General features: G+C 41.9%; 1 protein-coding gene across 2 annotated transcripts in view; it reads left to right on the top strand.

The window, feature by feature from the left end:
* The window catches only part of PDSS2 (decaprenyl diphosphate synthase subunit 2), a 275263-nt gene that overhangs the window by 210522 nt on the left and 39556 nt on the right, over positions 1–25185 (top strand). For both annotated transcript variants that reach the window (XM_058660154.1, XM_058660146.1), the window contains 2 exons: positions 14847–15020; positions 16270–16401. In XM_058660154.1, the coding sequence (XP_058516137.1) occupies positions 14847–15020; positions 16270–16401 (306 nt within the window). The remainder of the gene's footprint in view (positions 1–14846; positions 15021–16269; positions 16402–25185) is intronic.

Raw genomic sequence — 25185 nt, forward strand, 5'->3', positions numbered from 1 at the left:
TGCTTTGGCCTCATGTGAATAGATCTGGGAGTACAAAAAAACAAACAGTACGAGACAAAACAAAAAAGCTTCATGGAATATGGAACTAAAGATAAATTTCTTTTGGTGTAAAGATAGTTGAAATCCTGTCTAGGGGCCCGGCGCAATAGTGAAATGGTTAAGGTCCTCTCCTTGTTTGCGCCAGGATCCCATATGGGCGCTGGTTCTAATCCTGGCAGCTCCACTTTCCATTCAGCTCCCTGCTTGTGGCCTGGGAAAGCAGTTGAGGATGACCCAAAGTCTTGGGACCCTGCACCCACGTGGGAGACCTGGAGGAGGTTCCTGGCTCCTAGCTTTGTATCAGCACAGCACTGGCCATCACAGCCGCTTGGGGAGTGAATCATCAGACGGAAGATCTTCCTCTCTGTCTCTCCTCCTCTCTGTACATTTGTCTTTCCAATAAAATAAATCTTAAAAAAAAAAAGAAAGAAATCCTGTCTAGGATTTTCATAATATGCATTTTTGAATGGTTATAATTTTAAAAGTTGTTTTCAGTTGCAAGAGCTTTTATTTACTCAAATTAACTGAAAGGGAGAGAGAGGGAGATCTTCCACCTGCTGATTCACTCACCAAAAGCCCACAGCAGCTGGAGCTAAACCAAGATAAAGCCAGGAGCCCCAAGCCCAGTATGAGTCTCCCCCATAGGTGGCAGGGCCTGGTGTGATTGAGTCATTGCCTGCTGCTCCCCAGGATGCACATTAGCGGGAGGTTGGGTGGGTAATGGAGCCTGAACTCTGAGGAGGCATTTGGATACAGGTTGTGCAAGTCCCTAGTGGCTTCTGAGCCAAGAACTCACCACACCCCACCATAGATTTCAAACTTTTGTGCACCAAAATAAACTTATCTTTAATTTCATTTTTTTTCCCCAAGTGTTTTCATTTTGTATTTCTGTTTGAGAAACAGAGCTCACATCTGCTGGTTCACTCCCCCAGATGCCTGCAATAGCTGAGACTGAGCTGGGAGCTGGGAACTCATTCCAGGTCTCCCACATGGTTGGCTAGGACCGGTCAGTTTAGCCATTACCTGCTGCCTCCCAGGGTGCACATCCGCAGGAAGTTGCAATCAGAAACCAGGGTCAAGAATTGCAACAATATGAGGTGTAGGAATCTTAACCAATGTCTTAACCACTAGGAGCCACAAGCTTTTTCAGTTATCTTACATACAAAGTGATCACCTCCCCGCCATTAGAGAAGGAATTCAAAGTACACATCTCCCAATCAGAACAGCATATTATAACTGGGCAGAATCACCAGTGCCACTATCTTGGGAAACACCTTCTGTGTTTTTTCCTATGTTATTTGAACCAGCCTTGAGCAAAATGCTCATGTGACAGTGAGTATAACCCAACCTACATTTTTTTTGGATTGATGTACTAATCTCTGGAATCATAAGGATGCTAACATATACTGTTTTTCTGGGAATGAAAAAAATTAAATCAAAACCAAATATTCACTGAATAGATTCTCCTTTTGTATAATAAGTCTTCAGTAAAAACTACACATGTGTAACTTGATGCTGTGAGTATGTCTGTCTCGGTTACCCTAACTACATTCATTCATTTCACACCAGCTTTGTGTATGTAATGTCTGCAGACACTGGTTTGGAAGTGCTCATTTGCCAACTTCTTGATGTTTTATGCTTTGTACACTAATTTCTATAGTGAAGTATGTTCTCTTTGTCGTTGTTTATACATGACAGAGAGAAATGAATGGAGGGATTTTTCTCTCTAGTAACCAAGTTCACGATAGGTAATAATAGACATAAACTTTTTGCTTAACTTAGAAGTAGAATTGGCTACTTACAGTAATATGTTTCAAGGGACCACAGATTATTTCTTGATTACCTGAATTTTTCAAGTTTTTTTTCCCAGTGATTATGTAATACTTACATAATGCAATGTAGAAACTTAACAATAATTTAATGTAGCATATGGGTCAAATAAGTAAGTATCTGCAACCATGTGAGAAACCTGGATTTAGTTTCTGGCTCCTGGTTTTTGGCCTGACCATTGCAGATATTTGGAAAGTGAACTCTCAGATGGGAGCAGTCTCTCTCTTGCTGTCTGTCTTTCCTTATCTCATCTTTATTCCCATTACTTGTCAAATAATTTTTTTTAAGACCATTGCATGCAATGGATTAAGGCCTGCATCTTTTTTTATTTTTTATTTTTGACAATCTTTACGTAGTTAATTAGGGTAAAAAGGTTCAAGGGCTATAGGAAAGTGGGTAAGACTATTATATCCATATTGTTTCCTTCATGTATCTGAGTGGAGAAGCCCCACCCAGTTTCCCATCCACCCCAGGTCCCGGATGTGGGGCATGCTCTGAGATACTTGCTCAAGTGGTTTTGATAGTTCACCAGTTATGAATTGCTGCCAGTCTCATCACTCCAGGCACGCTGAGGTCATTGAAGAATCCACTGATTGACATAGTCCACCATAGACTCTCCATTTGTCCAGTATTTCGCTGCCAACATATAGCTGAGGTGATTGATTGACTTGTTCTGTCTTCTGTCTTTTCATGGTTAGGGTTCTGAGTCTGACATTTCGATTGGGGAGATCCCCAAAGAAACTTTGAGGTGTTCTCAGAGCAGATTCTTATATATTCTAGCAAGCACAGGGCCCTGCACAGTCCATCGCCTCAATCAGCTGGTGGTTGCAATTGCTGGGTTGGTTCTGTTTTCAGCCCCTGTCTTCCACTGGAACGAAAGGGTGTTGCAGTCCAGCCTGGTTCTGCCCAGCACATACTCGGCCCTCGTATAAACCAGTGGGAGCTGCAGCCCAGTCAGAGTGACCCACAATAACCCCCACCAGGCCCATACTGGCAAACTAGAGTAGTACTGGCAAACTAGAGTAGTTTGCCAGTATGTATAGCAGACTAGTCCAGTCTGTCCCGCATCCCATTTGGCTCTCATACATGTCGATGGGTATTGAAGCTTTGTTCCATCTAACCAGCTCAACTATCCATCCCTCATGGCTGTTGTTGAGTGCCTCTCTGTCTAGCCGCCCCAGCCCCCCATCCTAGTTTCTGTGCCCTTCAGTGGGAGTGGTAACCCAAGAGAGAGAAGCCCACTATGTCCCTCCCAGGTCTCCCTCACTGCTGGATTATGCACTCTCCAGGTGGTTCTGTGGTTTGACTTGACAGAATAAGCCCCCAGTAAGGCCTACATCTTTTATCAAAGTGACTCACTTAAGTCCTTGCTATTCTGTGTCCAATCCAGCTTCCTGCTAATAGACTGAAAAGGCAACAAATGATAACCTGTGTCATTGGATCCCTGCCACCACCCAGTGTAACATTCAGGTGGAATACCTTGCCTCTGGCTTTGCCTGGCTGGGACCAGTTGTTGCAAGCATTTGGTAGAGTGAGCCAGAAGATGAGAACTCACTTCTCTCTCTCTATCACTCACTTTCCTTCTGTCCCCATCACTCTGGCTTTCAAACAAATTTTTACAACTATTTTAAGGGAAAAAATATAATAAATCAAGAGCCTTAATCCTAAGAAAACTATGATGATAAAAGCTAAATATTTGATCATCGTGGACTAGACCCTAGATTTATTATTCTGAAATACAACAACCAACATAGAAAAGATATCTGTATGTTCTGTATATCTGTCTATACATGTACATACAAGCTTTGCTGGACTTGAAGCTTCTTGATGACAGGCTGTTTGTTAATCTTTGTAGCTACACTGCTGTGCAGGGAGCCTGACCAATAAAAGAACTGCAAGAAGTATAAAAACTATTTACATAGGGAGAATCAAGATGGCAGAATAGGGTAATGACACGTTTAAACAGATGGAGAAATATTAGCCAGTGTGAAGCAGAGAGGGCACATTCCAGGAAATAGAAGAGGACAGAACAACAGCAGAGTGGTACCTGCTAACAGACACAGAAAAGCAGCAAAAATAACAGTGTAGTGTTGCAGTGACTGATACCCCAGCGGCAAACAGCAATCTGAATTGCAGAGACAGCCAGAACTCCACCAGCAACAAGGTGGGAAGGGACGTTTATTGGGAGCTCCAAAGGTGAACCCAAAGAACTGCTCATCCTGCTGGTCTGTTTGATATCACCAGAGGCAGAGACAGAGCATCAGGTCCCAGACAGGCAGTGCAGGAATAGGGAGGATTTCACAGCCCAGTCCATCCCCTAGAGCCAGTTTGTGCACCATTTTGTTTAAGGAGGCAAGGGCTATGGGGCAGGACTGTGCATGCACAGATCTGGGAGTGAACTCATTTCTGACTCAGTGAACTGCAGCAATGTGACATCCTACAGGTTTCACCCAGGATAGTTCCGGGTAACCCTCAGACTTGACGGCCAGTAGATCAAGAACTCTAGTAGTGGCACATCAGGCACCATTTTTTACACCATTTTACAGTGTGGCAAAGAATTTAGGACTTCAGAGGACAACAGTGAACTGTACATGTGCTGAGCTCAGCAAGAACTCCCTGAGCTCATTGCATTGCACTGGGCCCATGGGAAAATAATACCAACTATGGCATCGTATGGGTCAAAATAGGTCCGTGTGGCCCTCACACCTAACAGCCAACATGTTCCAGCCAGATCAGCACCACCAGTAATCTAGCTATATAGAACACCTGGTGTCTTCCCTAATCCTGGGATCTACTCCAACCAAAAGTAGGAGAAAGGTTGTACAGACAACAGTGCAGCCTCACCAAATCACGGGAGGTGGAGAGTGGTGAGCCAGGAGCTGGGGTTATGGAGACCACGGTGGAAATCTGACTTAAGAACCCAGACCTAGAACTTACTGGAGGAGTGGCACAAGTGACTGCAAACAAAGAGTCATATACCAACTGCAATAAGTAAAATCGAACTGTAGACTTGTGGGTGACAGAGCTTAGAAACTTGCCGCAAGGAGAAGAATCTGATAACCAGAAGTGCAATGACCAAGAGCAAAAGAAGAGACAGAGGCACAATGAATATTACTGAAGACTCCCCTGCAAAGGAGCAAAAAACCCTATGCCAACATCAGAGTTCACTGAGGAAGACATCAAGAAAATGACGGATACAGAATTCAAAATACTTGTTATAAAACTTCTTATCAACAAGAAGAAGCACATACAGCAGACATTCAAGGAATTCAAGGAATATGTCACTTAGGAAATGAATCAAATGAAAGCTGATATATCAGAAATGAAGAATACAGTGGAGCAAATTAAAAGGACAGTGGAAAGTCTCAAAAAAAAAAAAAAAAAAAAGAGGCAGAAGAAAGAATCTCAGAATTGGAAGATATTATTTCCTGTCACCAGGGGGAAACAAGCAGAAAGCTGGAAGCAGAGCTGGGTCAAGTTAAATAAAAGTATTCAAGAATTGAAAGACACTATTAAAAGGCCAAATATAAGAGTTATGGGTGTCCCAGAAGATGCAGAAAGAGAAACTGGAATTAAAGGTGTATTCAATGAAATAATAAGGGAAAACTTCAATTGTCATTGAAAATGAAATAAAATTATTCCACAGTAAAGAAAAGTTAAAAGAATATGCCTCTTCCAAACCTGCCCTACAAATGATACTTCAGAATGTTCTCTTCACAGAGAAAAGGAATAGCACCCACCAAAGTCAAAGGCAAATGTGAAAAACATCCCAGTAAAATAACAACAGAAGACTAAATCAATAAGCAACCCATTGCTAAAATGATAGGACCAAAGTACCACCTATTTGTGTTAACCCTGAATGTAAACAGTTAAAACTCAATCAAACATCATAGATTAGTATACTGGATTAAAAAACAAAACCTGGGCCCGGCGGCGTGGCCTAGCAGCTAAAGTCCTCGCCTTGAACGCCCCAGGATCACATATGGACGCCGGTTCTAATCCCGGCAGCTGCACTTCCCATCCAGCCACCTCCCTTCTTGTGGCCTGGGAAAGCAGTCGAGGACGGCCCAAAGATTTGGGACCCTGTAACCCGCGTGGGAGACGCGGAAGAGGTTCCTGGTTCCCGGCTTCGGATCGGCTCAGCACCGGCCATTGCGCTCACTTGGGGAGTAAATCATCGGAAAGATCTTCCTCTCTGTCTCTCTTCCTCTCTGTATATCTGACTTTGTAATAAAAATAAATAAATGTTTAAAAAAAAACCCATGTATTTGTTACCTGCAGGAGACATATCTCACCAACAAAGATCAGTGGAAACTATATCTCATGGATTTTGATGTTTTTGTTTTTGTTAGTTTCATCTCTTCAAAACACTTTCTCCTGATTAAATTCTTCAGTGACTCATAGATCATACAGAAGCATCATTTTCTTCAAGAAGGTTCTTGACTTTCATTTTCATTTCTTCAGTGACACATTAGTCATTCAGTCACATGTTACTTAACTTTATGGTATTGTTAATTTCTTTTTTTTTCCTTTCTGTTGTTGATTTTGTTTTGTGACTTTTCATTTAAGAGTTGTAGTAACTGTGTAATGAATACCATCATATCCAGTAGCATGTTATTTAACTTCATGGCATTGTAAACTTCTGTTTTTCTTCCTGTTGTTGATTTAGTTTTATGATTTTTCATGTAAGGGGAAATATAGTAACTGCGTAATGGAGACTATCATATCCAGATGTGAGGATACAGTGCAGTATGCATCTCTACTTCCACACAAAGATGGACTCCCAATGAAACTGTTTAACTGTTTACTATATCTTGACAGTAGGATGCTGGACTCTGCTGTTGTCCATGCCCACAATGATGGACATATGATTGTGTATGAAGAACTGTACTAGTAATTATATAGGGGAACTCAGTGAGGAGGGAGGGAATTGGGGAAGGTGTAAGGGAAATCCCACAATCTGTCTAACTGTATCATAAAATGACAATAATAAAAAGAAGTAAAATTTTTAAAAATTTATTTGCAGTCCCAGCTGAACCCCTTACAATCCAGCTCCCTGTTAATATACCAAGGGAATAGCAGAAATTAGCGCAAATATTTGAGCCCTGCCACCCACTTAGTTAAAGTTCTCGCCTTGAATACTCCAGGATCCCTGTGGGTGCCAGTTCATATCCTGGCTGCTTCACTTTCATCCAGCTCCTTGCTTGTCGCATGGGAAAGCAGAAGAGGATGGCCCAAAGCCTTGGAAGCCTGCACCCATGTGGGAGACCGAGAAGAGATCCCTGGCTCCTGTCTTTAACTTGGCTCAACTCTGGCTGTTGCAGCGACTTGGGGAGTGAATCAATGGATGGAATATCTTTCTCTCTGTTTCTTCTCTCTGTAAATCTGCCTTTCCAATCAAAATAAATAAATCTTAAAAAAAAAAAAGATTCAATGGGAGTAATTTGGTAGGAGATGGTGTTAAAAGTAGCATCTGCTTGAGAAGATGACATTGAATGCTATGCAGAAGAGAGACATGAAAGGAAAATTATTTCAGTTTTTTTGGTGTCAAATTAGGAAGGATAGAGAAAGGTAAAAGATATCGAAAGAAGAAGAAAAATACCAAGAAGAAGAAAGACACAAGGCTTCACAAGTGTTTATTACATACCTAGTGCAGTGTTTAACCACTGATGATCAACAGAGGACAAAAATGAGAGTCCTGGTTTTCCCAGAACTGATAATCTCCTGAAGGAGATAGACAGCAAACTTCGGACATGCCTTTGAATCTGGGAAAAACTGCTTAACCCAAGGCAGAAACACAGGCAGTTACAGGACAGGAAGATGGGCTATTGCAAAGGCTGAGCAGTGAGGACTCCGGCTGTGCAAACGTGGGGGCAGCAGCTGCCAGCCAGCCCAATGCCAGGCTTCCAGGAGGAGCTGCCTGTTGTGCCTGTGACACCCTCTGGCAACCAGTGTCCTTGGGCCCGGGTTGTAAAAGGATCCCCTGGGCCACTGGTGAAATAGAGTCCGATCTTGTGCATATTTCATCTCATGTGGGTAGATGTGCCTGTGATTAATTCCTGGAAGTGAGGTAGTTGGATTACAAGGCAAATAACATTTGTAATTTTGATAGCTACAGCACTGTGAAGTTACCTTCAGTTGCTGCTTTCTACTTTCTGAAGACCCTGTTTTTTCCCAGCTATAGGGAGGTCGGGATTTGTCTTAATTGTTCAACATACTGACAGGGTTGTGTTCCCTCTGGAGACTCTGGAAGAATCTGTATTCCCTCGCCTTTTCTAGTTGCTTGCTTGTGTCTTTGGCTCATGGTGCTTTCAGCTTCAAATTCAGCAGCTTCCGTTCCTTGGTCTCCTCCTGTCATTCCTTCACGTTCCTTCACTCCACTGCCTCCAGCTTACAAGGGCCCAGTAATGTTCACCCATCTTGTAAAGATCCCTTAGGATGACATTTTCTTCTCCCCATTCCTCAATCCCATAATTCTAGGTTGAATCCTAACAGTCCCCCATATGGATCCCAGGGATCTTTAGAAATATATTCTCTGTGTGTGTGTGTGTGTGTGTGTTTTTTTACTTGAAAATCGACTGTACTGAGAGAGGGAGAGACAGAAATCTCCCATCCACTGTTTCACTCCCCAAATGGCCAGAACTGAACTGATCCAAAGCCAGGAGCCTCTTCCCTGACTCCCAGTGGGTACAGGAGCTCAAGACCTTGAGCCATCCTCTGCTGCCTTCCCATTAGCACGAACCTGTGTCAGAAGTAGAGCAGCCAGGACTGCAACTGGTGTGCATATGAGATGCTAGTACTGCAGACTGAGGATTAGCTGACTATGCCACCACACTGATTTTAGCAATATTTACAGCATGGGTGAACATTCTTGAATCCGCCATAAAAAGATTCACCATTTTGTCTATTATAGGAAATGCACTTTCTCTTTTACCATCACCTGTAGTTTTGTAGTTGGTTGTTTTGCTTTTATTTTTACCATTTTAGATTTATTCTGGTCAGTGGTATGAACTGCAGTCATCATATTTCCCTAAAATATAGTAAAGTTACGGGCCCAGTGCAGTGACCGAGCAGCTGAAGTCCTCGCCTTGAATCCCATATGGGCGCTGGTTCTAATCCCGGCAGCTCCACTTCCCATCCAGCTCCCTGCTTGTGGCCTGGGAAATCAGTCGAGGACGGCCCAAAGTCTTGGGACCCTGCACCCACATGGGAGATCTGGAGGAAGTTCCTGGTTTCTGGCTCCAGATTGGCTCAGCTCTGGCCGAGGCAGTCACTTGAGGAGTGAATCATTGGACGGACGATCTTCCTCTCTGTCTCTCTTCCCTTCTGTATATATGACTTTGCAATAAAAAATAAAAATGAATCTTTAAAGAGATATATATATATCGTTACGTTCGTCTATAACTTGATTGCTTTCTGGACTTTCTTGTTGTAGTATCTGTTTACAAAATACATGTTTGTTTTTTAGTTGCTGGGGCTTTTTATTACGGTACTTTGTCTATTCACCCCACTCCTACACTCCCAAGTTGCTCTTCATCAAAGATTTCTTAGCTGTTCTTGTGTGTTTATTTTCTCTACATGAATTTTATAATCAGGTTGCTTGCTTTTAAGGTTATTGCTAGTTTTATTGGAATTACTTTATGAGATTGAATCCTACCATCTCTGAACATCATGTTTTTATATTAACGTAAGCTTCTTTTGTTCCTTTAATAGTATTTTAACATTTTCTTAGTAGGAATTTTGCATATTTCTAAGTTTATTCCTAGATTTTTTAATTTCTCTTTTTACACACAAATTGGAAAAAAAAGCCCTTGTTTACAATACTTTCTGATTAGTTTTTGTGCATAAAAGCTGTAATTAATACCTTTATTATGTTTGTTACAAATTATTAATTTTACACATTGCCACCTTACCAAATTATCTTCATATTTATAATAATTTTTAATTGGTCTCTTGTTTTTCCAAATATGGTTGTATTGTCCTCAAACAGTGATACTTAAACTCTTCCTTTCTGTTTTTTAGACATATTGCTTTCTCTTGCTTTTTTCTTAAACAGTGTACAAATCTGTCTTACTTGCATTGTCACAAAGAAAGGTTCATGCTTCTCCATGAAATTTTTTTTTTTACTTTTGGGCTATAAATACACCTCCACATATCTATCATACTAAACACATACACATCAGTTCCTATTTTTATTATGAGTTTTTGTTGTTGTTGTTTTTCTCATCAAGAATAGACGTTTAGGGGTCAGCATTGTGGCATAGCACAGTAAGTCACAACCTGCAGTGCCGGCATCCTTTATGGACACTGGTTCATTTTTCAGCTGTTCGACTTCAATCCAGCTGTTTGCTAATCACCAGGGAAAAACAGCAGAAATGGCCCCAAGTGCTGGAGCCTCCTGTCAACCATGTGGACAATGTGAATGTAGCTTCCTTCTGGCTGTGGGCTGGTTGCTGCATGACCAGTGCATCGTCCACTTGAGGAGTGAGCCAAAAGTGGAAGATCTCTGTCTCTCCGTCTCTCTGTATAACCTGACTTTCAAATAAGTCAACAACATTTTTTAATAGAAATTAAGGGGCCAGCATAGTGCTAGCCTCTATATGTACTCTGGTTAGTGTCCTGGCTAATCTATTTCCAGTTTATCTCCCTGCTAATGGCCTGGGAAGGCAGTAGAGAATGGCCCAAGGCTTTGAACCCTTGTATCCACGTGAGAGACCTGGATGAAGCTTCTGGCTTACAACTGGCCATTGCAGCCTTTTGGGAGGTAAACCCATGTGAACTTTCTCACATTGTCTCCCTGCCTCCCTATTTATAGCTCTTACTCATTACACAAAAAAATCTATCACTCAGGTCTGGCTGTTGCAGCTACCTGGGGAGTGAATCATCGGATGGAAGATCTCTGTCTCTCCTCCTCTCTGTATATCTGACTTTGTAATAAAAATAAATAAATCTTTTAAAAAATTTATTATATTTAGTTGAAAGGCACAGTGACAAAAAGATAGAAAAGAGATCTTTCCCTGCTGGGCCGCTCTCCAAATGTCCAATACTGCTGGGGCTGGGCCAGACCAAAACCAGGAACATGGGGCTCCATCCATGCAGGTCTCCCGCAGGGTGGCATGGACCCAAATACTTAGGTCTTCTTCCACGTCTTTTCCCAGGTGCATTAGCAGAGAGCTGGATTGTAAACAGAACAGCCCACCCTCAATATGGCATGCTGGCACCATAGGTAGTAGCTTAACCTGCTGCCTTGACAGCTTCACCCCTTGGAGCTTTCTTTTTGTTCAGAGACTTAACAAAATGAAACCGAGAATTTGATGTATCCAGTGGGCTGAAGGTTCCCTGCAACATAATAAAAGAGGTGGAGCGAAATCTGAGCTGACCTTTTAATGACCTCCGTTTAAGTTTTCTTAATACATTGTATTTTGTCTTCAAATAGGAATAAAAGTAGAAAGTCTGGCATGAGCTGCAGGAAAAAAAATTAGAGTAATTAAGTAAATAAGAGTAAAAGTGAAAAGGTTGTGGCAGGAGGTGCAGAAATAAGAATGTTTGTATGAATTAACCACTCCTCTGGATGTGAAAGTTATGGTTTCAAAGCAGTGGATGTTGTTCTGTATGTTTGCAGCATTGTTTCTGTCCTTAAGGAGCCCACTGCCCAGGCACAGCTGTCCAGTGCAGTGCTCCTGGCCTGCGACGATGTCATGTGCAAGACACACTGACTTTGAAAGCTTCACATTAAAGAGAGTGTATAATAAATACCTCATTTAGAATTGTTGTTTATTATATGTTGAAATGATAATGTTTAGATATGGGTTAGATATGTCATTAATTTCACCAGACCACCCAAGAAGAAAGGATGGTCTTTCTTCAGCAAGTGCTGCTAGGAAAATTGCATTTCTACTCACAGAAGTGAGAAACAAGACCCCTGCCTTTCATCTTATACAGAACTCAGCTCTAAATGGAGCAAGAATCTAAACCTACACCCAGACACCATCCAATTACTAGAGAGAAACATACGAATACTCTGCAACACATAGGTGTAGGCAAAGACTTCTTAGGAAAGATACCAGAAGCACGGGCAGTTAAAGCCAAATAAACAAATGGGACTGCATCAGAGTAAGAAGCTTCTGTACAGCAAGGGAAGTGGTCAGTGAAGTGAGAAAGCAACCAACAGAATGGGAGAAGAGCTTCACACACTGTACAGCAGATAGGAGACTAATATCCAGGATCTACAAAGAGCTCCAGAAACTCCCCATAGCAAAACAAACAGCCCTGTTAGGAAGTGAGCAAAGGACATGAACAGATGTTTCTCAAAAGATTAAATTCAAAAGTCTAATATAGCCACATGAAAAATCTGCTTAGGTTTCATAGCTATTCAGGAAAGGCAAATAAAAACCACATTGAAGTTCTGCCTAATTCCAGTTGAGAATGGCTTTTATATAGAAATCAACAAATAGCAGCTATGGGTGCAGATGTGGAGGAAAAGGTACCCTAATCCTGGTGGGAGTATAAACTAGTACAACCACTATGGAAATTAATATGGAGAGTTCTCAGACAACTAAAAATTGATCTGCCATACAACCCAGCCATCCCATTCCTGAGGACATATCCAAATGAAATGAAATCTGCATTCGGGAGAATGACCTGCAACACTTTATTCATAGCAGCCCAGTTCACAGTAGTGGTGATATGAAATTAACCCAGTGGTCATCAGATCAACAGAGGAAAGGATAAAGAAATCATGATACATTTACTCTGGGGAATAGTACTCAACCATAAAAAAAGAATGAAATCTTACAATTTGCAGCAAAATGGTCCCTGCCGAAAGCCAAAGTAAACCAATCCAAAAAGGACAAATATATGTTCTCTCTGATATAAGACAGCCAATATGCAAAGCACAATGTATATTTATACAAATGTATAAGTATAAAATATATACATATGTACATGTGTATCTAAACACACACGCACAGACACATATGTGTGTGTATATGCACTTGAACTGTACAAAGGAGACTAGCTTACCAGGAAGTAAAGGTACTATGTAATATGTGTCTGTACTCCTGAATAAAGGTAGAACTCCCAATGAAACTTACAAATATATCTCTATCTTATTTTTTTTTTTTAAGATTTTATTTTGTATTACAAAGTCAGATATACAGAGAGGAGGAGAGACAGAGAGGAAGATCTTCCGTCCGATGATTTACTCCCCAAGTGAGTGCAACGGCTGGTTCTGTGCCAATCCGAAGCTGGGAATCAGGAACCACTTCCGGGTCTCCCAGGCAGGTGCAGGGTCCCAAAGCCTTGGGCCGTCCTCGACTGCTTTCCCAGGCCACAAGCATGGAGCTGGATGGGAAGTGGAGCTGCCAGGATTAGAACCGGCGCCCATATGGGATCCTGGGGCGTTCAAGGTGAGGACTTCAGCTGCTAGGCCACGCTGCCGGGCCCTCTCTATCTTATGATACTAGATTTTCTACCTTTGCTGGTGCTTATCGCGTCATCATACATTTAAATATCAGTAAGTTAAATTTCTACCTTTGACTAAGGGACTGCATTATTATGATAATGTAGCAACAAGTGGGGAGGGAGGAAAGGAGTGAAGGGGAGGGATGAATTCCTGTAGTATAAAACTATTTTGAGGTAGGGCCAGCACAATAGCCTAGTGGTTAAATCATCTTGCATGCACCAGCATTCCATATCGGCACTGGTTCATGTCCTGGCTTCTCTACTTCCCATCCAGCTCCCTGCTTGTGGCCTGGGAATGCAGTCGAGGACGGCCTACAGCCCTGGGACCCTGCACCCACATGGGAGACCTGGAGGAAGCTCTTGGCTCCTGGCTTCAGATCAGCTCATCTCTGGCTGTTGTGGCCACTTGAGGACTGAACCAGTGGACAGAGGATCTTTCTCTCTGTATCTCTTTCTGTCTATCTACATTTCCAATAAAAAATAAAATAAATTTTTTTTAAAAGCTTTATTGGGGAAAACAATAAAATAATAATTAAAGATTAATTTCACCTGTTTCTTTGCACTTTGTGGCTCCTACACAGTTTTACATTGTCTACATGGCTTATATTATATTTCTGTTAGAAAACACTGGTCTAGGGTAGTAGATACGCCTACTTGCACATAAAAATCACAGTGATTTTCAAAAAAAAATTTTTTTAAGATGTATTTGTTTTTATTGGAAAGGTAGATTTACATAGAGAAGGAGAGACAGAGAGAAAGATCTTCCATCTAGTTGTTCATTCCTCAAGTGGCCACAATGGCCAGAGCTGCACCAATCTGAAGCCAGGAGCCAGGAGCTCCTCCGGGTCTCCCAAATGGGTGCAGGGTCCCAAGGCTTTGGGCCCTTCTCAGCTGCTTTCCCAGACCACAACAGGAAGCTGGATGGAAAGTGGAGCGGCTGGGACACAAACTGGCACCCATGTTGGATCCCGGTGTTCAAGGCAAGGACTTTAGCTACTCGATTTTTTTTTTTTTTTTAATTTTCCCTTATGGCTTTGCTTCTTAGGGAAATAAGCGCTGGCGAATGCTGTAATCTGACCACTCTTCGTTATAGTGGTTTACCTCCCCTGATTTTTTTTTCTGCATAACTCTCCATAAGAGGATGCAGTGCCTTTGTTAAGCCATTGACACTTTCACATAGCTTAAATGCAACGCTTATGTTCTAGAAAAACATTCAGTATGAATCAATGATGAAGGTAGTGAGTTTGGAAGTCAAAAATTGGTTCTTTTTGCCTTATCCCACTGAGTATATTTTAATAGAAGTTCCTTAAGTCAATAACATATGTAGTAATATATTTCTAAACAGCAGGACCCTAGTCTTCCATGGGTTGAACCGCGGTTCAGCATTTTAAGTTATCTCTCGTTGCAACAACCCTAGTGTTTTGGATGGTTCATTTCTCAACTTTATTCAAAAACTAGAAACAATTACTCCTAAAGCCTTTTTAAAATCTTGACTTTTGTTGTTACCCTTTTAGGGAAATTATATCACAGATGATATTGGAATATCAACTTGGAAGAAGCAGACTTTTCTCTCTCATGGTGCCTTACTGGCAAAGAGCTGCCAAGCTGCAATGGAGTTAGCAAAGCATGGTGCGAAGGTGCAGGATATGGCGTTTCAGTACGGGAAGCACTTGGCCATGAGTCACAAGGTATGTGATGCCCTTTAGCTTCTGTCAGTGCTTGCCTAACCAACACGTTACCCAAGAAACCATTAGCCATCTAGAAAGCTGCTTTTGTATCTCCACCAAAAAAAAAAAAAAAAAAAAAAAAAACCCACTTATTGTGCACTTAAGATCTATCAGTTATAAAAGGTGATTGTTGTTATATGATTAGTAAGGACTGTAATTTTGGCAGAGAACTCGAGCTTGCTGAAACCATATTTGTGGTGTTTATATTTGCTTACATCCCAAAAGGATTCTTGAGAGAACTCTTGCAGATTTAAATAACATGTAATCATGCCACTCACATAATGGAAAAATATAAGTGTACCACAAAGAAAAAAAAGATTCAAAGGTAAGTTTATTTGGTTCAAAGCAGTTTTAAAATTCATGCAATTTTTTCATAATTTGTGTGTTCCTGAACTTTTTGAAGAGCTTTCCTATTTTTTATTTTTCTTATAGCTCCTTATGTCAGTCAACTTACAGATCGCTAATGCAATTGGGAACATGCTTAATAAAATTAAAAGCTTTATTTGTAATAACTGATTTGTTGAATGATGCATGAAATACAAAATGTCCCCCAAATTAGTGGCTATGTTGTTGCCTTTTTAAAAATTGGATCCCCTCTCCCCCTGTCTCGAGGTCCCTGGGATGACATCAAGGATGCTGTTTGTGCCCAGGTGCTGATGTGGGCTGACAGTAAAGAGCAGTGCGTTGGCTCCCTGCCTTCTCACCCCCTCGCCCATCCCTCTCCATCCTGATACGTGGACCGTGATGGGCTGCAGGCCCTCACCTCTGTAGCAAACATTAACAAATGAAGAAATACTTTTTAATGGATTTAACATTTTCAAGTATTGTTTAATTGGTTCAATAAAGTTAGAAAATATATGCCTAGATGGAAGAGATTCGGAAGCGTTTTTGGCGTATTTTACTAAATCTTCAGTTAATTTATTAGGCACTACATTTATTAAGTCTTTATCTAAATCATTAGCTGTGGACTCAAAAAGTAAAATGGAGGATGCTGCTCCTTCCCAAAAAAATATTATTAGGGAAAACTACTTCTGAAGAATTTTCAGTTATTGTTAAATTGTCTAAAATACACTTTAAATTATTAAAGTGCACCTAAAAATTGCATTCCTTACACCCTCGTTTCTCAGTGTATTGACTAGCTTTCTGAGCATGACGAAAATATACAGTGTACGCACATCGCATTGATTTCTCTCGTTCAACTTTTTTCTAGATTAATTCTGACCTCCAGCCCTTTATTAAAGAAAAAAGCACTGACTCTGCGACCTTTAACCTGAACTCAGCACCTGTAGTCTTGCATCAGGAGTTTCTTGGAAGAGATTTGTGGATGAAGCAGATTAGAGAGGTAAATTGAGAATTATTCCTATATTAGCTACTATTACTGTTTAGTTTATTATACAACATAATCAGTGTTTCTTAACGGGTAAGGTGATAGATTAGTCATTTAAGAGCACATTCAGGGCCCGGCGGCGTGGCCTAGCGGCTAAAGTCCTCACCTTGAACGCCCCAGGATCCCATATGGGAGCCGGTTCTAATCCCGGCAGCTCCACTTCCCATCCAGCCAGCTCCCTGCTTGTGTCCTGGGAAAGCAGTCGAGGACGGCCCAAGGCTTTGGGACCCTGCACCTGCCTGGGAGACCCGGAAGCGGTTCCTGGTTCCCGGCTTCGGATCAGCGCGCACCAACCGTTGCAGCTCACTTGGGGAGTGAATCATTGGACGGAAGATCTTCCTCTCTGTCTCTCCTCCTCTCTGTATATCTGACTTTGTAATAAAATAGATAAATCTTAAAAAAAAAAAAAAAAGAGCACATTCACAGAGGTTGAATTCTTTCCTTATAATCTACATTTTTAGTAAAATCTCAGAATTTGGTAGAATGCACTGTTGTGTTTTCTTATTATCCAAATTCTTAGACCATTGCAATACAAAACAAGTGCTTGTGGTGCATGCTAATTAACTCAGTTTTTTTTTTCTGAAGGCTTTCAAACATTGGGGTATGGTAACAGCACCACCCTGTAACTGCCGGCAGTTAACCATCTGTGGACTCTAGCGCAGACAGCAGAATTCCAGGAGCTCCGTCTGTCAGCTCATTGGGTTATTTTAAAACAAACTTGGACCCTGAATACTCATTCTGAGGTGTTATACAGGAGGGAGGAGGAGAGAAAAGCTCGAAGCGCAGAGGGAAGGGAAGGGGTTTACACTGATTACTTTCCTCCCAATGGAGTTGGGGTGGCAGATACTAGGGAATATTTTCTGCTTAATTTTAGGCATTGGTGCAAAAAGATTGTTTCCTTTTTATACAGCAGCCTCATAGAATGTATTCAGCTTCATGTGTGTAATGGGTTGGGTTCATATAAGGGTCCAGACATGGGACAGTAGGCCCAGCTGAGGCTGGGGTAGCAGTGTGGTTCCAGCGGAAGGTCCTTGTGGTCATCTGTGTTCTCAAAGGAGAGACTTCCCTTCTCCCAAGTCTTGCCCCTGATGGGCTCTCAGAATGCTGAGAGCTCCCTTAACCTCCTCTCCATTCACCAGGTAGCAAACTGGCAGACTGCCTCCCAAGGGTGCTGTCCAATCCCAGAGAAAAGATCTACAGATCTACAGATGTGGGTGATGGGAGCCCTTCAGGGAGCCATGTTGTACTGTGAATGGTCCTTTCTTGGTGGACAGGCCTCAAGAGTAGCCACATGTGCCAGAGGGCAGCTGCCCGAGGCTTTGGGCCGTCCAATACTGCTTTCCCAGGCCACAAGCAGGAAGCTAGATGGGAAGTGGAGCTGCTGGAACATGCACCAAACCCAATACTTTTTAATCTTTAAAACAGTGATAAATGATACATAATTGTACATTTCTGTGAAGATATCTCATGTTTTAAATACTCTCCTATTTGTTTTTATTTTAAAACTTTTAGTTAAAATTTTGTATACTTTGTTATGCTAAATCTACTTCTGGGATTCAGTCCCAAGAAAAATATCAGTGATGTGGCAAAGGCTTTCATATCAGCTGTGCACCAAAACATTAGTTATAAAAGGAGCAAAATAAAATCAGTCCCATTTGAAAAATGTTGAAAAGGTTAAGTGAAGGACAGGACAAGGAAACATCACCCCTAGTTACCAAACACTGTATTAGTAGGGTGTATTTGTGTGTGTGGTTTTGTTTTTTGTTTTTTGTTTTTAATTTCTGAACTGAATGTATATATGGTGTTAGTGGCTATAATTGGATTACATTTCAATATATTAGTTTTACATTTTGGTTGAAAACATCCAGCTGAATATATTAAATGAACACTGAGCTCTCCATTGGATAGTCACAAATATACCCATATTTGCAGGAGGACTTTCAAGAATTTAGAAGAACCTTCATAAAAAGAGACATGGTCAATTTTCTTTAATTCTTCTTAAAGATTTACTTATTTTTCCACCTGCTGTGGTAGTCCGGTGGCTAAATCTTCAGCCTGCATCTACTGGGATCCCAAATTAGCGCCAATTCATGTCCTGGCTGTTCCATTTCCCATCAAGCCCCCTGTTTATGGCCTGGGAAAGCAGTTGAGGACAACCCAAGGCCTTAGGACCCTGCACCCACATAGGAGACCCGGAAGAAGCTCCTGATTCCTGGCTTCAGATCGGCTCAGCTCTGGCCATTGTGGCCACTTGGGGAGTAAACCAGCAGGCAGAGGATTTTTATTTCTGTCTCCTTGTTTCTGTGTATCTCCCTTGCTAATAACAATAAGTAAATCTTTAAGGAAAAAAAAGACTTATTTTTTTTATTGGGAAGGCAGATTTACAGAGTGAAGGAGAGACAGAAAGGGAAAGATATTCCATCCATTTGTTCACTCCCCAAATGACTACAGCAACAGGTAAACCAATCCAAAGCCAGGAGCCAAAAGCTTCTGGGTCTCCCACACAAGTACAGGGTCCCAACGTCTTGGGCCGCCCTCTACTGCCTTCTCAGCCACAAGCAGGGAGCTGGAGGGGAAGTGGAGCATCCAGGACATGAACTGGCATCCATACGGGATCCCAACACATTCAAGGCAAGGACTTTATCCACTAGACTACTGCGCTGGGCCCAGCATGGCTGTTTTCTTAAAAGAGAAATTGTACATTGAAAGAAATGTCACTTATACCACATGTAGTCATCTCTAGTTATTAAGATATTTTTAATTATTTCAAAGGAAATAATATTAAAATACTCCAACCTCAGAAAGTATCTGGTGTTAGTAGTTGGAAGCATAGTAGGTACAACCACAAACGCTGAAGTAACTCTTGATGGTTCTTAAAATAGTTCTTAAGGGTTTCTACTGCACATAATGAAGCAAAGTCATTGAGTACAGAAGATATAGCAACAAATTACTAAAGATTGAGGGGGGATAAAAGAAACAGATGAATGAGAATAAGCCAGTTGAGGAACTCAAGAGGAAAGAGAATTTGTGTTCAGCTGGGAAAGCCAATGAAAGTTTTATGAAGTAGTGAATATATATAGTAGTCTCTGTACAAGATCTTAATGGCCAAGATGGGAATGGAGAACTTCGTAGGTAAAGGAAAGCATGGAAAAGTGTTGCAGATGGACTGTGCAATGTTCAGTCTCAGGTCTGGCCCTGATTCCAGGCATGCACTATATTCAAGCAGGGGGAGCATAATTTAGATAGAATGCAAAGACCGAGGGATGCCATTCAGAGACAGGTGAAGAACTGCTCTAGTAATAGGTAATAACTATATTTAAAGCCTTCAGTTCAGATGAAAACATGTACATGAATGTTATCAGCAGTATTCGCAATAGCCAAGTATAGAAATAACCCCATGTCCATCACCTGATGAATAGATAAATGTAGTAGAGGCACACACTGTAATTTTTCAGCCATAAAGGCAAATGAGGTCTAAATACACACTACAACAAGGTGCACCTTAAAAACATTATGATTAATGAAAAAAGCCAGATAGAAAAGGACACTAGATGGTGATTCCATTAGATGAAACATCCATAGAAACAGAAAGTAGATGGTTTTTTGCCAGAGGCTGGCAGGTAGGGGAGTGGAGAGTGATGGCTTAGTGGGTACAGGCTTCCTTGTGACATGATCAAAAGTGTTCAGAACTTGCAGTGATAATAGTAACACAACGTTGTGAATATACTAAATGTCACTGAACTGTAACGTTTACATGGGTTAAATTGGTGGATTTTATCTACTGTGGATTTTACCTAGATTTTATTGAATTTTTTAAAGATTTATTTATTGTAATTGGAAGTTCAGATTTACAGAGAGAAGCAGATGCAGAGAGAAAGATCTTCCACCTGCTAGTTCACTCCTTAATGGCCACAATGGCCAGAACTGAGCCGATCTGAAGCCAGGAACAAGGAATTTCTTCTGGGTCTCCCACATGGTGCAGGGTCTCAAGTTTTTGGGCCATCCTTGACTGCTTTCCCAGGCCACAAGTAGGAAGCTGTATTGTAAGTGGAGCAGCTGGGACATGAACTGGCACCCATAGGAGATCCCAGTGGATGCAAGGCTGCCACTAGGCTACAGTGCCAGTTCTACCTAGATTTTTAAAAAGGAAAGGTTTTGGAACCTTGCCTGTGTAAGATGGGCTTGTTTCAGAAGTCATGAAGCAAATTTTGAAATATTTTGAGCCAGATGGTATCAAGGTCTGAACTATTTTTGAGTGGGGAACATCTGACTACATTATATTAAAGGAAGGGAGTGGGGAAATAAGAGAGGCAAGATTATTTAGGAAGGTTATGGAAACCTGTTGCGATGTGTAGAAGGAAATCCTCAATCCAATAAGGATGGGTGAGTGGAGGTGCCAAATCACTTCAAAAAAGAAGATACGTAGTACCTAAAAACATAAAATGGAGGAAGCTGGCAGGTGTGGACTATGGAGAGCTAGAGGCCAAAACTAAGATATAGAACTTGGGTAACATAAAGAAATGCGCCATAAAGAGAAGTAGGAAAGTTAAATGAGAAATTGACTTAAGTTTGGCTTTGAACACAGTGAACTTGAGGTGCACCACCCATATTGAAGGCCATCACCTTGGGGTCTTGCTATTGAAAGAAGCAAATCAATTCTCTGTGCTGGATTTCCTTGCTTATGCTTGCCCAAGATCCAGGTAGATTTTGTTGTTTGTCCAACTGCAATATGCAACCTCATGTCTTGCCCTGATTACAAGAGCACACAGAAAACCAATTGCAAAAGAGTAACTGAGATGTATTAATGCAAGCCCCTCTCTGTCAAAGACCAGGCATTACAGCCTTCTGCAACTGAATGCTAAACCAGAGGAAGAGAACATGAAAAAGTTCATCATAAGACATTCACGTTTCACTCTGAATGGTGATTCACTTTCCCAAGTGCAAGAGACTGTGAATCAGCGACACACACAGTCCAGTTCTGGATGTTGTCATGCTTGCAGACACCCTCTGTGCTCTACTTAGTAGGCAAGGATGGTTAAGACAGGAGTGGGCACTTGGCACAGCCACTTCCCATATCGGAGTGCCAAGTTTCCGGTCCCAGCTCTGCTTCCTGTTGCAGCTTCCTGATAATGTGCATTAGCAGAGGTAGCAGATGATAACTCAAGTATTAGGGGCCCGGCCACTGACTTGGGAGACCTGGATGGAGTTCTGAGCTTCATCCTGGCCCAGTTGCTGTGGACATTTGGGGAGTGAACCAGCTGACGGAAGAGATTTCTTTTTCTGTTTCAAATAAGAAATTTCAAAGAATTAAGAAAGCAAAGATAAGATCAATCCTGTTTCTTTATATTCTGATGTTTTTCTTGCTTTGTGTCTGGACAGCTGGGAAGCTGAAGGCCTGTTTCTATCAACCCACTCTCTGGGCCACCCTGACTCTAAGGCTAGCAGATTTCCGATTTGTGACGATTTTTTCAAATCCCCTTCTACTATACACAAACAATTCTGGAAACAGGGTGGAAGTATTCTTCCTCTGTAACTCCCTAAAAACTCCTTTTAGCAAATAAACTGAACCTCGCCTCTAAATCTCAGTGCAAATACACAGAAAATTTATTTCAGGAAGACTGTTTTCTCCAAGGAGCCAGGGTGACTCCTGTTGTAAGAGAGTGTAGCGTTAAAATACATGATTGTCTTCCAGAAGGGAAAACATCTCATCATGAGAAAATAATTGGACAAACATAGACTGCTGAGCATTATACCAGGCAACTTACCTGATGCTCCCCTACCCCACCAAAAATAACCACTAATATAAAAGACAGCAAAGGTGATGGTATGAAGGCTGTTGCAGATTCAAAGTGCTTAGTAAGATGATACCCAAAGGCGATGTGAGATTGTTTAATCCCATCTGGGTTGGGATCAAAGCAGCTCAAGAAGACATTGTTGGTTAATGTCGGAGACTTTGAACAGTATTTCAAATAATATTACAGTGATGATCATGGAGTCTGTGCTTATGCAGAAATGTGTCTTGCTCTTTGAAGATAAGTACTGGGTCCCAGCACAGTAGCCTAGTGGCTAAAGTCTTTGCCTTCATGCACCAGGATCCAATATGGGCACTGGTTTTTGTCCTGGCTGCTCCACTTCCCATCCAGCTTTCTGCTTATAGACTGGGAAAGTGGTTGAGGACGGCCCAGAACCTTGGAACTCTGTACCCATGTAGGAGACCTGGAAGAAGCTCCTGGCTCCAGGCTTCAGATCGACTCAGCTCTGGCCACTGCAGCCACTTGGGGAGTGAATCAGCAAATGGAAGATCTTTCTCTGTCTCTCCTCCTTTCTGTATATCTGACTTTCCAATAAAAATAAAGAAATCTTCTAAAAAGAAGAAAGTAAGTGCTGGAATATTTTAGGAAGCATCAAGATCTCTAAGACATGTTTTCAAATAACGAGGGGTGATATAGCATGAGAAGGCCAAAGTAACAGAAGGTCAGCAGTTGATGGATTCAGGTGGAGGGCAAATGGGTGTTCTTGTTTCAGCTAAAAAGTTTGAGGTGAGGGAGGTAATTGTCCTTGACAGTTTAAAACAGAAAATCTTTTTTTAAAAAATGACTTACTCCAAAATGCAGCTGATAACATTTGGGAAGAATAACTTGATAGGCAGAGAAGATCACTCTCCAGCGATTTCTGGGCTCCCTGCTGTGGAATATTAGTTTTCTGCTTTTAGGGGAGAGAAAAAAAAAAGGTGTCCCCATATCCAGCTTTCAAGTCCAGATAACAGTGGTTGGAAATTGGAAACAGTTCATTTATGTCATCCAACCCTTCTTTGTTAGCTGACATATAAAAAAGCATTTGTTTCTTAAAGTAAAAGACCACATTGTACATCCATTACTTACCAACAGGGAATCTATCTGCCTTTGGTCTGCAGAGACCGGTATATAAACCTTTGGAATTAATCCCTTTGTTCATCCTTCCAATCATAGTGCTGGCTTTTTTCTGCTTTTGTAGGGAATATTGTTTTACAGCGCTCACCACGGCTGTCGGAGGAGGCCTCCCGTGTCATGAGCACTGGCGCACTCTCTATCGTCTACCTTCACATTTAAAAAAAAAAAAAAAAAAAAGATAAAACAAGGTTCAAACCACACATTCTCTGTGAGCCGCTAAAGAGTGGGAAAAAAAATTACTTTCTTTTCTCGTGACCCGGATTGACAAGGGGCACACCTGCAGGAGGCACCGAGATGAGTCCATCTCTTTTCCAAGACCCTCATAATGAAGCCCTCCGGGACTCGCCAGGTGTGGTGGAATTGGCAGCAGCCGCAGGAGAGGAACAGAGAGCAGGAAGAGCTCCAGTCTGCGGATGTTCAAATGCAGTCTGCACGGATTCCTTATCAGCCTGCTTGGGGCTGCAGTGAGAAAGTTATTCTAATAAGATCTCACTCTACTAGAAATATGTGTGATAAGTGGCAGTCATCAGAGAAAGGAAGGTAGGTTAATATTCCATTCTCCTTAAGGAGATTTAGGGAATTTATGTAGTTTGTTCTCTTTTAGCTTTTGAGGTTATACACTGATGCACACAGAAGCCCAAACTAAAAGTCACATTAGACAGAGCAGAACAGAGATATACAAACACATCATGGACTTCAGGCCAGGCTGCTAAGCAGCTGTAGCTTCCACGGGCTAACCAGGTGAGCCCAATCCAGCCAGCCCAGCCTTCTGGTCTGCTCTTAACTTCACCAACAAGCAATGGAGACCCGTATAAAAATGTTAATGCTATTCAAGGAATCAATCAGTTGAGAACTAGAAATCCAGTTTCAGGTTGGTTTATTTGATTTATTTGAAAGAGTAACAGTGAGTAGAAAACACAGAGATAGGTCTTCCATCTGTTGCGTGATTGCCAAAATGCCTACAACATCTGGGGCTATCACTGACTGAGGCCAGGAGCCTCAAAGTCCATCTGACTCTCCCTGATGGGTGGCAGGGACCCGAGTACTGCAGCCATTTTCTGCTGCCTTCTCAGGCACATTTCAGCACAGTATCCAGGACTCCGATCAGCACTCTGGTATAGGATGGGGCTTAGCCGGTTGCACCACAGCAGTGGCTTAGCCAGCTGCACCACAGTGCCTGCTCCCAAGAACCATATTTTCTGATTCTCAACCTATCCATCTTCCCAGAAGGTCACAGTTGCCCTTGGAGTGGTCACAATTAAGACACTTGCTTTCCTAGTAGACAAGCATTCCATACCCTGGGCTTTGAGGTACACATTTTTTAAGATTTATTTATTTTTATTGGAAAGGCAGATTTACAGAGAGAAGGAGAGACAGAGAGGAAGATCTTCCATTTGCTGATTCACTCCCCAAGTGGCTGCAGTGGCCAGAGCTGAGCCGATCTGAAGCCTGGAGCCAGTAGCTTCTTCCAGGTCTCCCACATGAGTGCAAGGTCCCAAGGCTTTGGATCATCCTCCACTACTTTCCCAAGCCACGAGCAGGGAGCTGGATGGGAAGTGGAGCAGCCCGGATACAAACCAGCACCAGTATGGGAAACCAGAGCATGCAAGGTGAGGATGCTAGCCAGGCACATCTTGAAAACTCTCCTGTGGAGGCTTCCTAACTTCTATTCTCTACTTCTACTTCTTTTACTTCTTCACCACATATGCCTTTCCAGGCTGAAGCACTTAATTACACTAAAACTACAAGTGCATTCTCCATTCCATTCTTTTGTTCCAATTGCATGAAATGTTTAACTCTGCTTTCTACA

This window comes from Ochotona princeps, chromosome 1, assembly GCF_030435755.1.
Source record: "Ochotona princeps isolate mOchPri1 chromosome 1, mOchPri1.hap1, whole genome shotgun sequence".
NCBI lineage: Eukaryota > Metazoa > Chordata > Mammalia > Lagomorpha > Ochotonidae > Ochotona > Ochotona princeps.